The sequence below is a fragment of the Rhinolophus ferrumequinum genome, chromosome 22, assembly GCF_004115265.2.
Source record: "Rhinolophus ferrumequinum isolate MPI-CBG mRhiFer1 chromosome 22, mRhiFer1_v1.p, whole genome shotgun sequence".
Classification (NCBI taxonomy): Eukaryota; Metazoa; Chordata; class Mammalia; order Chiroptera; family Rhinolophidae; genus Rhinolophus; species Rhinolophus ferrumequinum.
Window position 1 is genome coordinate 51,780,896 of NC_046305.1, and position 14,401 is coordinate 51,795,296.

General features: G+C 49.5%; 1 protein-coding gene across 3 annotated transcripts; it reads right to left on the reverse strand.

Annotated features, from left to right (window-relative positions):
• Positions 1-575: 575 nt before the first annotated feature.
• On the reverse strand, positions 576-10,195 carry S100A10 (S100 calcium binding protein A10). Of its 3 annotated transcripts, none has more exons than XM_033093584.1 (3): positions 10,045-10,183; positions 3,446-3,588; positions 576-987 (listed from the first exon to the last, which is right to left on the reverse strand). In XM_033093584.1, exons 2-3 carry the CDS (start codon positions 3,575-3,577, stop codon positions 826-828), a joined length of 294 nt encoding a protein of 97 aa, XP_032949475.1. In that variant the 5' UTR covers positions 3,578-3,588; positions 10,045-10,183; the 3' UTR covers positions 576-825. The 3 variants fall into 3 exon arrangements, with proteins under 3 accessions (XP_032949475.1, XP_032949474.1, XP_032949476.1); XM_033093583.1 differs by having other exon boundaries at positions 578-987; positions 3,446-3,606; positions 10,045-10,195; XM_033093585.1 differs by having other exon boundaries at positions 578-987; positions 3,446-3,591; positions 10,045-10,143.
• Positions 10,196-14,401: the final 4,206 nt, after the last annotated feature.

Consider the following 14,401-nt stretch of genomic DNA (forward strand, 5'->3'; position numbering starts at 1 on the left):
GGCAGAGAAAGGGCCGGGAGAAACGTTTTGCTGTTTATCAAAGCATCAGTACCCGCACTTCATTTCGACAAAAAACCACCACCCAGGATATAAGTCACGCTAGTCTATTTCCTGACAACTCAACAAACGTTGTGGTGTTGTTATGGAGGCATCACACTAGACTTTCCGTTTTTTGGATTAGTTGTCTTAGGACTTACGTTAACCCTAGAGTTTGCTGAAACTTTGCTCTGAGAAATGGACTCAGACATGTCAGGCCTCCCAAGTGTGGCTGGAAAGGCACAGATTTAACTGGGCGAGACTGTGCTCACTGATGATAAAATCAGAACATATTCCTGAAGTGCCTTCTCTCATCCTTGGCGCTGTGGTCCTTGGGCTGGACTCAGCTCCCAGGGCCCTTCGGTGAGAGCAGCCAGACTCCAGGCCTGAGCAGAGAGGGCCTGCCTGTTTTGTTGGTTCTGTGGCCAGAGCCCTGAGGGGTGCTGGCTGCTACCTGCATTTGGGCTTTTTGTGAAAGGAAGCCGGGAACAAGCATTTTTGAAGAAGGAACAAACATTTGAGGACAAACAGTCTCAAATTAGGAACTAAAAAACAAATCTGTTTATTGAGGGCAACAGGATACAAGCAATATAAAAATCAAAAGCTTATCTGGCTTTAACTGGCTTGTCTTTCTCTTGTCAAATGGGGGTGGGATTTTCTCTGTACATTTTCTAAGGGTCCCAATCTGCTCATGAAATCCTTATCCGGGGGAAGCTTTGGGGCAGGGGATTCCGTAAGCGACCCATTGGGAGAACTCTTCTCAGGGTGGGCGTGACTGCTCAATGCTGCCTACTTCTTCCCCTTCTGCTTCATGTGTACTACGAAATAGTCATTGCACGCGATGGTGAGCCCTGCGATTAGCGAGAAGAAGCTCTGGAAGCCCACTCGGCCGTCTCGGCACTGGTCCAGGTCCTTCATTATTTTGTCCACGGCCAGAGGGTCTTTTTGATTCTGAAAAAAAGAACAAAGGCAAGAATTGTCAGTCAGGGAGCACCTTCTTCGATTTGCACTGCTGACAACCATGTGTATAACCTCCCAATGATTTGAATTTTGTTTTAGGTCCTAAGTGACCTTTGGAGGTCATCTAAACGGATTTTGCTGCCTTGAGGCAGCAGTTCAGTAAATGGATATTTATTTTAAGCTAGGAAAGAGGTTCCCATGACAACCTTTCATATAGTTATAAAGACCCCTGAAAAGGCCTCTTCTGTGCCAGAGAAGGTGTTAGTTTTAGAGAGGATGGCGAGAGATGGCCCTCTTTTCTCTTCATTTCTTGGCATAACGGGGGCCGAACTCGTGTGGCTTCCTATCATATGAGCCCTGTGACCCTGAGTAAGTCACACTTCGTGGGCCTTCGTGTATCAACTGTGAATTGAGGAGGCTGACTAGTCTCTAACACTACTTCCATTCTTACTGACTTGCTAAACCTATATGCCACCCTCCTCGCTTTCCCGGATTCCTTCAAACGAATGTGTGTGATGGAGTCAGACGGCGCCAAGACGCTCCATCCTGCGATGAAGGCACGGAACCAACGTGCCCAGGAAGAGCCTCTGCTTTTCCTTTTGTCTTGCTTCTATGGGGACTGGCTTGATCACTCCTTTTCGTGCTGATGATGGTTGGAAGGGAGACAGTGTGGTTTCTCCTACAGGGTCCATGCTGTCAGCCAGAGAGGGACCCATGGCTCTTTAGAAGAGTAAAAGGGCCCTGGTAAAGTATTTATGAACTCCACTGAGTGTAGCCCCGAGAGGGAACCGACACCCCGTGTCCCAGTGCGCTGGATGCTTACAGGATGCGCTCAGAAGTCCCTTAAGGTCAAAGCAGCAGCGTTTCCTACGCAGGGGGCAAACTCCTTTCTTAAGCAAACAACCAACACCTGCTCTGCGCAGCTAACCCGCTTTTGGTGGGTTTCAGTTCCTTCTGGCCTCACCCCCAGCTTCCTGGCTGTGGTCAGAACGAGTACAATTTGGATGACAGAAGGAGTCAACTTTAGAAACCAAAAGTTGTTAGTGCAGTGAGTGTGGGTGTGCCTGGGATTACGGCCCAGGCCGTGGTCAGTCCCCCGTGTCACACACGCCTTTTATGTTTCACCGGCCGCGGAGCCTTCAGGGAGGAAGGGTCCGTGTCCCATGGGGCAGTCACCCACCTTCTAACTTAGGCGAAGGCACGATTATTGAGTGTGGTATACTGAGAATACCTTTGTTCATGTCACGGGCAGCCTTACAATGAATATTTCGTCCTTGCATTTTATGCTTGCCTGGGAGAATCACAGAAAGTGAAAGTGGTCTGGGAGACAATCACGTCGCCCTCTCATTTTACAGAGGAGGGAACTGAGGCCCCCAAATCTGAAGCCACCTGCCCAATGTTAACCGGGGGCTGTCCCATCGGACGGTATGACAGCAGGATGATAATACACCCTAACCCACTCTGGGGTATCACTGGGGTAACTGCGGCTCTGAGACTAGTTAGGCTATTTCTATCTGTTGATTTAACTGGTACTGATGACATGTGAATCCGGGTACTGCAAACCCTGTGTTTGCTGAGTCAGGAGTCAGGGGCTTGACTGATGTGCTATTGTCTGGGCAGGTGACAAGAGCAGGACACAGCCTTTTCCCGTCATCTCCCTTCTCCCTGGAGAGGTGAACGTATGATTCCATACCAAGCACAGTATTTTGTCAAGCGGTGTTTCCCGTTGAGTGAGATGTGACAAGCCTCTCTTGAGGCCCTACAATGTAAAAGGACAACTGTGCCTGGTGGCCGACTATCCTGAGTGACATATCTGAGCTGACGATAGAATCCTCTCGTCCTCAAGGATCCTCAGTCTGGTAAAGACGATGCAAAAACTCACGCTGTGCCTGTGTTCGTGTAGCATTTTCAGCGTGGAAAGCAGTTCTTTCTGCAGTGACCCGTGGCTCTCATTCACCATTGATACCATTGCTTTAGATGATAGAGTTGGAAAGAATTTTTAAAAGCCTGTATCTGAAAGCATGTAAGAAGGGAGAGAGAGTCAAGATGCTCAAAGTGGACGCGACCAGGATGTGACATGTCCAATGCCAGGTTCCCGGACCTGAGGGCAACCCGGCAGCCTTGCTGCTGACTCTCGTTCCTGCAACTCGGTCTTGATGGACGCAGATGGACTCTTTCTAACCAACACCTCATACTGTGGCTACTTGTGTGTGGTCTTCTTTCACCTCCCAAGGGTAAGCTCCTTGAGGGCAGGGCTGTGTCTCCTTTCCCTTCTCATTCCCCTCCCTCACAAACAGTAGACACGCACTAATGTTTAACAAATAAGTGAATGAAAACACCTTTCTAGTACTGACCTTCACAGGAGAGGAAGGGGGAGGGAGGGCAAAGAACCAGAGCCCAGCAGCCCTGGAGTGTGTGTCCGGTTCCTTCTGAGCCGTTCAGTACTTACTTCCAGAAATCCAGGGAACTCCTTTTCCATGAGCACTCGAAGGTCCTCCTTTGTTAAGTAGCCTTTATCCCCGGCAAATTTGTGAAACGTAAACATCATGGTTTCCATGGCGTGTTCCATCTGAGACGGCATTTTGGTGAGGTCTGCTGAAACGGGACAGGCTGTAAAGAAAGAGAGATTACGTGAACTCTGAAGCTACACGTATTGCCAGCCTCTTGAGGACACCTGGAAGGAGGGTGATTGGATCATGCATTTGATTCTTTCCAGCCGCAAAATTCAGTGACTCTAAGGACCTGTTCCCCCTTGGTTTGGGGCTGCTGCTGATGGAAAAAGGCACACAGGAATTGGTGCTCTGAACGAGGGATGTATCTAGTTGCCCGTTAATTCTGCATAAATCTTGTCATGAAGAATAAAACCTCTGATCATCTGGAAAAGCAAGATCAGTGTCCCTCTTCTTAACTGACAACACACCTACTGAAAGAACAGATGCTTCGTCATCTCTCTTGGTGCTGGTAAATGAGACTCAGATATGGTGGAATACCGACAACCCCCAGTGAGGCCTGGTTAAGAGGAAATCTTCAGCCCTCCAACCAGGGTAACCTGGTTCAGTCTAATTCTGCGGTTTAGAAGTCCGCTTACAAATGCCTTTTGTCTGCTGGGTTTTTATTCTTTACTAAACTTCGGAGCTTCTTCGTGATTGCAACAAAGACATGTATTGGCATCTTTTATACTAAAATGCGGTTGTCCCACCGGAATCAAAGCTCCCTAAAGCTCATTACCTAGGTCTTGAAAAGGAACAAGTAACAGTACATCCTGACCCCTTTGGGGACCTCATAGATTTTTGGCAGCAAGGACACAATAGTTACTTTCACAGTCTGGGGTGCAGTGGGAGAGCAAGAGCTAGCTGTTCAGCATGAAGAGATTAAAAGAGAGGAAAGGAAACATGTCAGATCATTAGATTCGGGTGTAACGATCTGGGGGTGTACGTCTCAGGACCCAGCCTTCGTCCTAATCAGAAGGAATGCTTTGGCCAGAACAGTGCAGCTTTGGCTGCATCCCTAAAATCACCACTGGATAGGAAACAGGTAGACTGGAATGGAGACTGTACTACACCATTCCCTAGGAAAGCAATCACAAGAATAGGTTTTGAGCACAGGTGGGGGGAGAGGCTGGCACGTTGTGCTGTGGGACAGTCCCAGTAGGAACCTGAAACAAGCGTTCAGTCTGGTTTCCGCTGCTGATGGGGCTGTGTTCAGCGCACACCCTTAAATGCTGTCTCTTACAAAGGAGAAGGTGGTGTTGGGAAACGTGAGGATTGAGCAATTACACTTAAGAATAGTAAATTCTACCCCTTAGCCCCCAGAAAAGTACAGGAATCAGCATGCCAAAGAATGTGCTGCTCTAGAGAACGCACGATTCATCTGGAGGGTAGTTCTCTTAGAGAGAGCAGCAAATTAACACTCATGGTCCACGGGGGATGAGTTCCGGGGGCCCAACCACCCCCTTCTCCCTCTCTTCCCACACAGCTGGGTCTGGCTCGTCCCCGGTCTCCCACATGGTTTGAGATGACAGTGGGCTTAGATAGCATCAGCCTGGCCTGGATTGTTTCTGGAAGTCCAGCAACTCAAGAGACCTGAATTACGGGAGAAGGATGTGGGATCCCACCCAGTTCTAAAATAACTCAGAAAAGGAGTCGGCCAACAGAGGTTTAAAAATACCTGTGCCCAAGCTCAGAGCAGAGCACTTCACGACCAGTTCCCAAGGATCCAGAAACCGGAACGGGCTTTACAGGGCGGAGCAGAAGGAAAGTGCCCTGGAAAGGCAGAATAAGGACCCCTAACATAGGACACCAGGCAAATGTCGGAACTTCGAAGAAAAACAGGTTTCCAGCTGAGGAAATTTTGGCCATCCTTGAATATCTTCTTCCAAGCGAGTGAGGCCAGCCTTCCCTTAGTGAGGGCTCAGGTCTGGGGTCACCCCACTCCCACCCCTCCTTGCCCATACCCGTGAAGTAATGGAGCACTCTTCTCTGAAGCCACATCCCAGCACTGGTTCCCCTTGTCCCTGTGCTGTTTTATTCAGCAGATGGGTTGTGAATACAGCAGCCAGCTGATTGTTTTATTTTTGCACTAAGGATGCAGAACTAAGGGCTAGCCAGGAGATACAAGGTTGTGAAGGTGAAAATAGCTTTGAAAACCGACAGAGATACCCACGGTCTCCTCAGTAACTCAGGCCACAGAGGGCACTGACCAGGGCTACTAGCAAGTTATTCTGTTTTGAAGGAGCAGCCAGCGCCCTGGTTTTTAAGTAGGATAAAGGAAAAGGGGACAGTGTGGTGATAGAAACTTTCTCCGGGTAGTGGCTGAATCACACAGCTCTTCTCAGAGCGCAGCGAGCGGTTGTCACTGAGTCAGCGCTGTAGGGAGGACCTGCTGTCTTGGGTGGGGCTGACTGCAGCACAACACTGCAGCTCGGACCGTGGTAGCTGAAATCTGAAATCTGCGTGTTCCATCGCCCCAGACACCCCACTTGCTGCACTCCAGGGCAGGGCGGGACTCTGACTTCTAGCTTGAGTACACTTTGCACTGGAGGGCCTGGGGCTGACAGTCAACAATGTCCTCTCGGTGCCCCAGCCCACTGACTCCTGCACCTGGAACACTCAATCCATTTATTCTTTACCTGTCTGTGTCTCTGTCGTAAATTTACATTCCTCTAGGATAAGAACTATGAATTACTGTTTCATCCATAAGCACTAAATAACTGTTTGCTAAGTGAGTGAACGAAAGAACCAAACAATCCCCTTGGCAAGAGCTGAGGTACAGGTGTGACCAGGGGTGCGGTGGGGGGCTGGTCTGAAACCCTTGTAGCTCAGAACTCAGCGGGAGGATGTGAGGGCCGGGAAGGGCTGGGAAAGGGGCCCCCAAGGGGCCGCCTATGAATGAAAGAGTAGAGTACAGAGGAAAGCACATTCCATAAGCAGAGAAAAAACATGCGTCCTGCTAAACAGGTCTGGTCAGACCCTGACGTGACCTCTCTCTTCTCATTCGAGGTTTCTTATGGTTTGGTCCATCCCACTTGCTACTCGGTGCTTCTCTAGCTCTGTCCTCTCACAGTGAGCTCCATAGGCTATAACTTCATCATTGTTCACTCATTTTTCTCTTGAATCACTTTTTCTCATATCTGTATATCTCCCGTTTGCCTGGGCAATAGGTCTGAGGAGTGCAGGCTTGGAAGTCCATAGTCTTCCATTGTGTAGTTTTCTCTACAGAAAAGAATTCTGGACTCCACAAACTCAAACTTAGTCCCAGTGGTAGGAATTCAATCTTCTATTTTTGGTTCTCATACACTAACCACCTCCTTTGCATGTCCTGGTCATGGCGTTAAGAGACCGACAGACAGACAATCATTTATGGTGCTTGCCTTTGGGGAGTTCCCCAGCTACAGGCATACTATTTAAATATGTCATAAATTCTAGGTAATTGTGTTTGTTTCTTTCCCCACTAGATCGTGGGCTCCTTGAGCGGGGTAGCTAAGCTACCGTGTTTTCCCGAAAATAAGACGCATCAGCTCTAATGCATCTTTTGGAGCAAACATTAATATAAGACCCAGTCTTACGTAATATTATATAAGACCCGGTCTTAGATAACATAAGACCGGGTCTTATATTAATTTTTGCTCTGAAAGACACATTAGGGCTGATGATCCAGCCAGGTCTTATCTTTGGGGAAACACGGTAGCAACCCTTCCCTCATAGAGCCTTTTTAAGAGTCAGTAAGAGGGACAAAGATAATAATAATGTCAATTTTGATCCCCCTAGGAGAAGCAGGAGGCCTCCTTTGCAGAGTGTCTGCTCCTGAGTAATCCCAAATGTTGGCTCTGGACGCATGCCCAGATCCAGGCCGTAATTTCAAAAAGGAACCTTCTAAAAAGCAAGAGGTCTGGTTTACTTTGCTCTTCTGTGTCTTATCCATACCCTAGTTTTCTTACAGCCCACCCAGAAAATAATTGGCAGGGTGTCAGTGAAAACAAACATCTGTTATTTAAACTGTATTTGAGGTTTCCTTCCACTTGCTTCAGAGATTTTGAAAAGGAAAAAAAAAAATTTTTTTTGGGGAGGTAATTGAACCCAGAAGGCACTCTTGAATTTGGTCCCTAAAGGGCATTCAGAAAAGTGAGCTGAGGCAATGGATCTGGATCCAGGCTGTCTCCTGCCTTTCACCAAACAGAAAACTTGCCCACTAAAACTATGGGCAGTAAGGAAAAAGTTCCAGGTGCAATCCAATAGGAAAAAAGAACAAGAAGCCTTCCCCACCCCACGGAGTCCATACACTTTTCCTAGAAGAACTCGCAGGCGAGAGTCTGCATTGGCAAACAATAGCCATTGTGACAGCTGCTGTTAAATCCAGTGGTGGGTTGGTTGATAGCTATTTAGTGAAGGGCTAGGAAGTGCCGAAAACTGTTAAAAATAAGTAAATTAATTCTTTTTGCTGTTGATGCAATATTCCAAAATTGTTAAGTCCCCAGGAAAATGAGAAGCTTAAGAAAGGTGCTAAAATCTCTGTCCAACTCTCCCAGCACTGCGTGCTAATTTATACATCATAACCCTGAAGGGTTCCATTGTTTTCTCCAACTTTAAAAGGCTGGACTGTAGCCAAGGGCATACCAAGTGGGTAGTGCTCTACAAAAGTCACATTTTTGGAACTGTCAGTGGGAATCCGGGAGGCACCCAGTCTCAACTCCTCCCAGGCCCAAGCCTGACCACACAGGGGTGGCTGGCTGCTTGAGAGGCTGGCCAGAGGCCCAATATGGGAGGAAAGGGACCCATCAGGCAATGCCAGGGCAGAGCATCACCTAGAAACCAGGGTGCTTTATACCCAGAAAATCTGAGGAACTGAAACTCCAAATGGTGGAAGAAGGACCACGATGAAGAAAGCAGCTTCTGGCTGTCGAGGCGGGTATATACCATTCAGAAGAGATGGTTAAATAGACCGGGTAGGAATTTGTGGAGGCAGGGCCCATGAAGAAATTTCAAATGAGTTATATGAACGCCCGCCTGCCCCAACTCCCGGAATTATCTTTTGCAATTTGCTGAAACACGCTGGAGGCAAAGATCACTGACAGGGTGTTTCCATGAGCTGGACCCCACCTGAAACTCAAGGGTATAAAACCCACTGCTGCAGGTTGAAACTCAAGCTGCGGGAAGGGGAGGTTCTGCAGCAACTGCAAACCTCTTAATGGGAAAAGCTAACTCCCAGTGAAGCTGAGGCAGCCTGCCAGGCGGCGCAGTCAGGTGGATAACGCAGCAGCGGTCCCGCCGTGGCCTTGGTATCGCCAACGCCTTGCCAGTCTAATTGCTGCCCTCACCCACAGTTAGTCAAGAAACCTCTCCATCGTACAGCCGGCCAGTCCTGTGTGACTCACTTCCTCTCGGAAAATGCCCTCTACGATGGCACAGTTCCCCTTCCCTTCAGGGAGTGTGCTGGCTGATCCTCTGCAGAGAGTAGCTGGAACCCTCAGGGCCACACCCACGTGGTCTCACAGCTGAGTCACAGGCCTCCACTAGGAGAACCCCGAGCCCTTTGTGCTCACCACGCCCTGCAGAATGCTCCAGCTCCCCACAGACGGAAGGGGGTGGGCTTAATGAATTCCAGTCTGGCCTGAAGCTGGGCAGTGCCTGGCCCGCACAGTGCTTGGCGGTCCTCACCACCCCCACCAAGGCAGCAGGGTTCCCGCTGAGGCTGGGCAGTGCAGTGTCCAGGGCTGGAGGAAGCATCATTGCTCTGGCCAAGTTCAAGTTGTGCCCAGGTACCCCGTTTACCTCTCGCTGCCTCAGTGAACCGGGCCAGATTAATCTGGGTTGGGAGGTCCGTCATCAAGCCTTTTCCTCCCTATTTCTTTATAGCCCCGCTTGTTTAATTAAGGTACAAGAAGGGGATCCTTTCAATAGAGAAATCACTTCACATAGTACCCCCTTCCCCAGCAAAAATGCCCTATAACGAAATCAGATAGACCTCCCTCCCTCCCTCCTTCCCTCGTGGGCAGTAAGAACCTTCTTGTCTAGCAGACAAACAACAGGAAACCCAACCTGAAGCATCTGGGCAAGGGACTGCGGCTGCCCTCCCCAGCCGCCCCCCTGTCCCCGCCCCCAGACTTCTTGGGCCGTCCAGCTGGGAGGAAGCTACTAGCATCTGGACAGAGGTCAGCCTGCAGCCGGAGCCCACAAAGAAACATGCCACCAGGACGGGGGGCCAGAAGCGAGGGTTCGGATAACTGGACAGACGGAAAAGTGGCAAGTGGGAGTAAAAACAGATACACACAAAGAGGGAGCAACCCTGAGGCACCAACCCCGAGGTCCTGTGATAAAGGACGAGCGCCCTTCCTTCGGTCCGCGAGGATGTGGGGAGGGGCGCGCCGGGGCGCTGCTCGCCTCGGCTGGGTGTGGCCCGGAGCGCGGACACCTCCAGCCGATTCCCGGCCAGGCCCCCACGCGCTGGGACACCCCGCGAAGCCGGGCCGGCGGGCCAGAGCCTCCGATGAGCGGGTTTCCCCGGGCGCCGGGTCCCGGGCAGGGCAGCCCAGGAGCGGCGGGCGGAACTCACCTGGGCGGGAGGCACTAGAGGACCGCTGGGCTGGCTGGGACGCGCGGCCACTGAGCAGAGCGCGGCGGGCTGGCGCCTTAGTAGGTGGGGGTGGGGGGAGGCAGGAGGAGCCTGGCGGGTGTCGGGCCTCGGCTCACCCCACCCCTTCTCCTCCCGCCTCTTCCTGCCCCCCCACCCCACCCCAGGCGCCGAGCTCACACCCTCCTCGCCGTGAGCGTGCAGGGGGGCCTCGCCCCTGGCCTCCACCCGCCCTCAGTGACAGCATTATTGTCAACTTCGCTTCCTACACGAATGATCGCGAATGTTTCAGGACATGCCCACCCTCGGTTATGCCCGTCTTCTCGGGCTTGGTTTTGGAGAGTAAGTGAGGAAATCAGAGAAGCCAGCGGTTGTACGGGTGGGTGGGGCGCGCTGGCCCAGACCTGGTAACCTACAGGTCTAGGAATAGTTTTCTAGATGACGCTGCAGGGAGGGGCCCGTGGACTCCTAACGAATTGGCTGTTCTTAGATAAGGCCCTAGGACGTCCATCCCGGGCGTCTTTGCGGCCTGCGCCCGGGGTCCGCGGGCATCTCGCGAAGAGGCCGACTTCCCTGGCCCCCGCCTGCCCCGCAGAGGCGGGGAGGGACGGTGCTGTGGGGCTTGGCAGCTCCAGGGCGTTACAAACCCTTTGTTGAAAGGGATTTACTCCTCCGAGCGTGTATAGCTTCGCCGGGTCCAGGTTGGTAGTCGATACTGTGAAAACCTAAGTTTCAGAGCTTCCTTTTTGTCCTGTAACTGGCCTGTTTGGTTCTCAGCACCCTTTAGAAGAAATGTCTTGAAGAAATTTCGAGAAAACCTAAGTGTTTCCTAGCGGATGCGTATCTCTCTCCCCTCCACACACATTTATTTCAATTGTGGTTTAGAGTTAAGTGCAAACTACTAGCAGCTGTTGGTGGAAAAGAGCCAGGTCCCCAGTCCTGGGTTTCCCTTTGTTCCCAAGGGAGGTCCTGGGAGGAGTGAGTGATCCCAAAGGAATGAGCAGACTCAGGGAATCCTCTAAGTGCCACCATGTGACTAATCTAGGCGCTTGCCAGGAAAACCCAACTTGGATTACAACTCTCACTCCGTTGCATTCAGGGGAGCAATTCTTTAGAATCTTCTCATATGTTTCCTGAATTCTTCCCAGGGGCCAGGTTATATAGTCCAGAGTGGAGAAAATCCCGGGTCTCTTTAGTTTCAGGGAAGACACATCGGGATTTAGAATGAGAACATCTGAGTATGTAGACTCCTTATCCGATTTCTTCATTTGATTCCCAAATGGATGCTTAGTGTGTGTGCTGGGCCCCCGGGGATTCAGAGATTGAAGCATCAATCCCTTAGCTCAAAGAGCTGCAAGTCTTGTTGAATGATAGATAAACGATTAAGATCAGTGTGTTCAGTGAGTGGTGAAGAACTCTATAGCACAGACCCAATGAGAAAGTTCTGGACGGGCCTCCAAGTCCCCTCCGAGTGGCCACAGAACAATTCCTGGAGGAGACAGCATGTGAAAAACGCTTTAAAAATAACGATTCCACTGACCATGACTTTTAAATGTGATTGCAAGAGATTACATTCTTATTGGAGGAGGTTTGGAAAATATAGCAATATGTAAGAAAGTAAAATTATTTATTTGTAAATGCATGGACCAAAGATAAACACTTTCACGTATTTCTTTCTAGTCTTTCTATGCATATATAATATTTGTTTACATAATGGGTGGATTTAAAAAAAAATGAAAGCATTCTTGAATTTGATCCCTAAAGGGCATTCAGAAAAGTGAGCTGAAGCGATGAGTCTGGATCCAGGCTGTCTCCCGTCTTTCACCAAACGGAAAACTTGCCCACTAAAAACATGGGCAGTAAAGAAAAAGTTCCAGGTGCAATCCAATAGGAAGAAAGAACAAGAAGCTTTCCTCACCCCACCGAGTCCATCCAATTTTCCTAGAAGAACTCCCAGGCAAGAGTCTGCATTAGCAAACAATAGCCATTGTGACAACTGCCATTAAATCCAGTAGCGGGTTGGTTGATAGCTATTTAGTGAAGGGCTAGGAAGTGCCGAAAACTGTTAAAAATAAGTAAATTCATTCTTTTTGCTTTTGATATGATTCTTAAATTGTGTCACACTGATTTTAAAATTATGTATTCTATTTTGTCCCCTTAATACTTTATCTCGACTCTTTTCTATGTCATTAAATAGTTATCAAGAGCATGAATTCTTTTTTTTTCCCATTCAGTAAGTAACGCTTCAACTCCACTGTGGTCTCTCCACTGTCTTCTCCAGCCTGCCAGCCTCTGGTGGCTTCGGTGCTACAAGCTGGAAGGGACCTGGGTTTCTGAAACACTGTGTAAATGCTGAGGACACAGTGCCGACAGTGGTCAGCAGGATGGATACTGTTCCTGCCCTCATGTGGCTTTTTATGACTTTGTGTACTTTTTCTTTTTTCTTTTTGGAGGCGGCCAAAGTTCTCTTTGCTAGCAATTTATTTAGCACAGGTTTGCCGTGGTAAATATAATTTCGCAAGCCAATAGCATACAGTTTGATAGCTCTTAATGAGCCAAATGAAAAAATAACATACTCCAAACAAAGGACAGATTAGTCACACTGTTGTTTCAGGCAAAGGGAAGTGAAGGAATAAAGTCCAAGTTTAATATGAGCCGTACCTTCGTTATACAGGCACGGGGAAGAGTCCAAGCGAGAGCTGATTCCCAACGGCCAGGGCAAAAGTAAAAGTCTCCCTCAGCTGAGCCACTAGGGACTGAAAATGAACGAAGATGCCAGTGTTGGTGGGCGGGCTGATCTCTCATGGGCTGCTGCCAGAAAACTCTCAAATAGTCCTTACACACTCTCAAATGTATAGTCTAAATGTCCCCTTGCCATAGATGCTTCCCCACACTTTCTTAGGGGTAAGCCCCCAGCAGGGCCCGTTAGCAGTTGGGCTGCTGACTGCTTATCAGTGACAACGGCTGAAGAATGATGATATCCTGGCTGAAGAATGATGATATCCTGGCACGGACGTCATTCTTATCTCAAAACAACTTTTTTTTGGTCTTTGTCCTAAGCAAGTAGATTAAAACAACTTCACTTAAGTCACAGACAAGTGGATTTGAAATCATGTCAAACCAAGACACAATAGTTCTGGTAGGTCCAGAAAGCTCCTAGCACTTGCTGTGCCTATAATCTCTCTCTAGGGGAAGGGGTCCGTGGCACGTCTTCCTCCAGAAAGTACTTATGCCTCATAAACCGCAAGCATACAGCGGGGTCAGCTCTGCTTCCCTGGTGACAACTGATCGGATCAGGGACCAGTGCCTGAGCCATGATGGTGGGGTCGCGGGGGGTGACGGGGAGATGTGCAGAGAGGAGCACACTGAATGGCCATTAGAGGGATGGAAGCAAGTCAGTGTGGTCCCTAGAAAGACGAGGCAACATTCAAGTTCTCCACCAGGCCTGTGGTATGTTCCAGTGTACAAAATGTGGGAGCAGGAGGCCTGGTTCTGCTAATTAGGTCGTATTGGGTACTTCCCTCCTTTTCCATGTGGCGTAGCAACAAAGCCCATTACCCAGTGGTTCTTAATTCTTCTGGGTTTGCGCCTGCAGCAAAGAGGAGGCTGTCCACCAGAAACGTGTGTTCTTCCTGTCATAGTGTAGCAGCGTCACTGGGAAGTGGCCACTCATCCAGGGATCGTGTTCCTAGCACCTGTTGCACCCAGGTGGGACTGTGACTAGTCACCAGCAAATGACAGGAAGTGATATGTCACTTGCAGGCCAAGGTGAGTAAGAGGTGACTTGTCCACATTCTTTCTTTCCAACTGCCAGACTCTGAGACTAGGGGTGGAAGAGCCACAGTTGGAAGGAGCCTGGGTCCCTGAGTCACCGAGTGGAGGAAAACCACATGGACTAGAAACATGGGTGAGAAAGAACCCCAGAATTTGGGGGCTTATTTGTAACAGCATAACTGTAACAAATAGAGTGGCGTTCTTTGGAGTGCTAGTATTTTTGGCAGCACGCGCAAAAAGATTAGGTTACATGTACAGTAATTACACTCTTATACTGATCACACTGCAGTGTCGTGATGCTGCTCGAGCAGAGCGATCGACTGCCCTGATCATTCTCTCTTAGATACTCATGAGGCAAAGTTCTCGCAGGTCCTGGCAGATGCATACAGTTTCTGAGTTTCCTTGTGTGTATCATGTTGTGGTCTGCACCACACAGAGACTGTGCCATCTTGGTCAACATTCTGCCTCCCCAGACATTGCGTGCGTGCACGTGAATCACAGCTGCAGCAAAAGGTAACTAACTATCCAGTTCAGGAACGTCCGTGGCCCTTCATTTGAGAGCCCT

Bases quoted from the DNA above. Each gene is read 5' to 3' on its own strand.
- S100A10 (XM_033093584.1), bottom strand. From the start codon at position 3,577: ATGCCGTCTCAGATGGAACACGCCATGGAAACCATGATGTTTACGTTT. The intron at 988-3,445 runs GTAAGTACTGAA...TCTTTTTTTCAG, and splicing joins AGTTCCCTGGATTTCTGGAA to AATCAAAAAGACCCTCTGGC.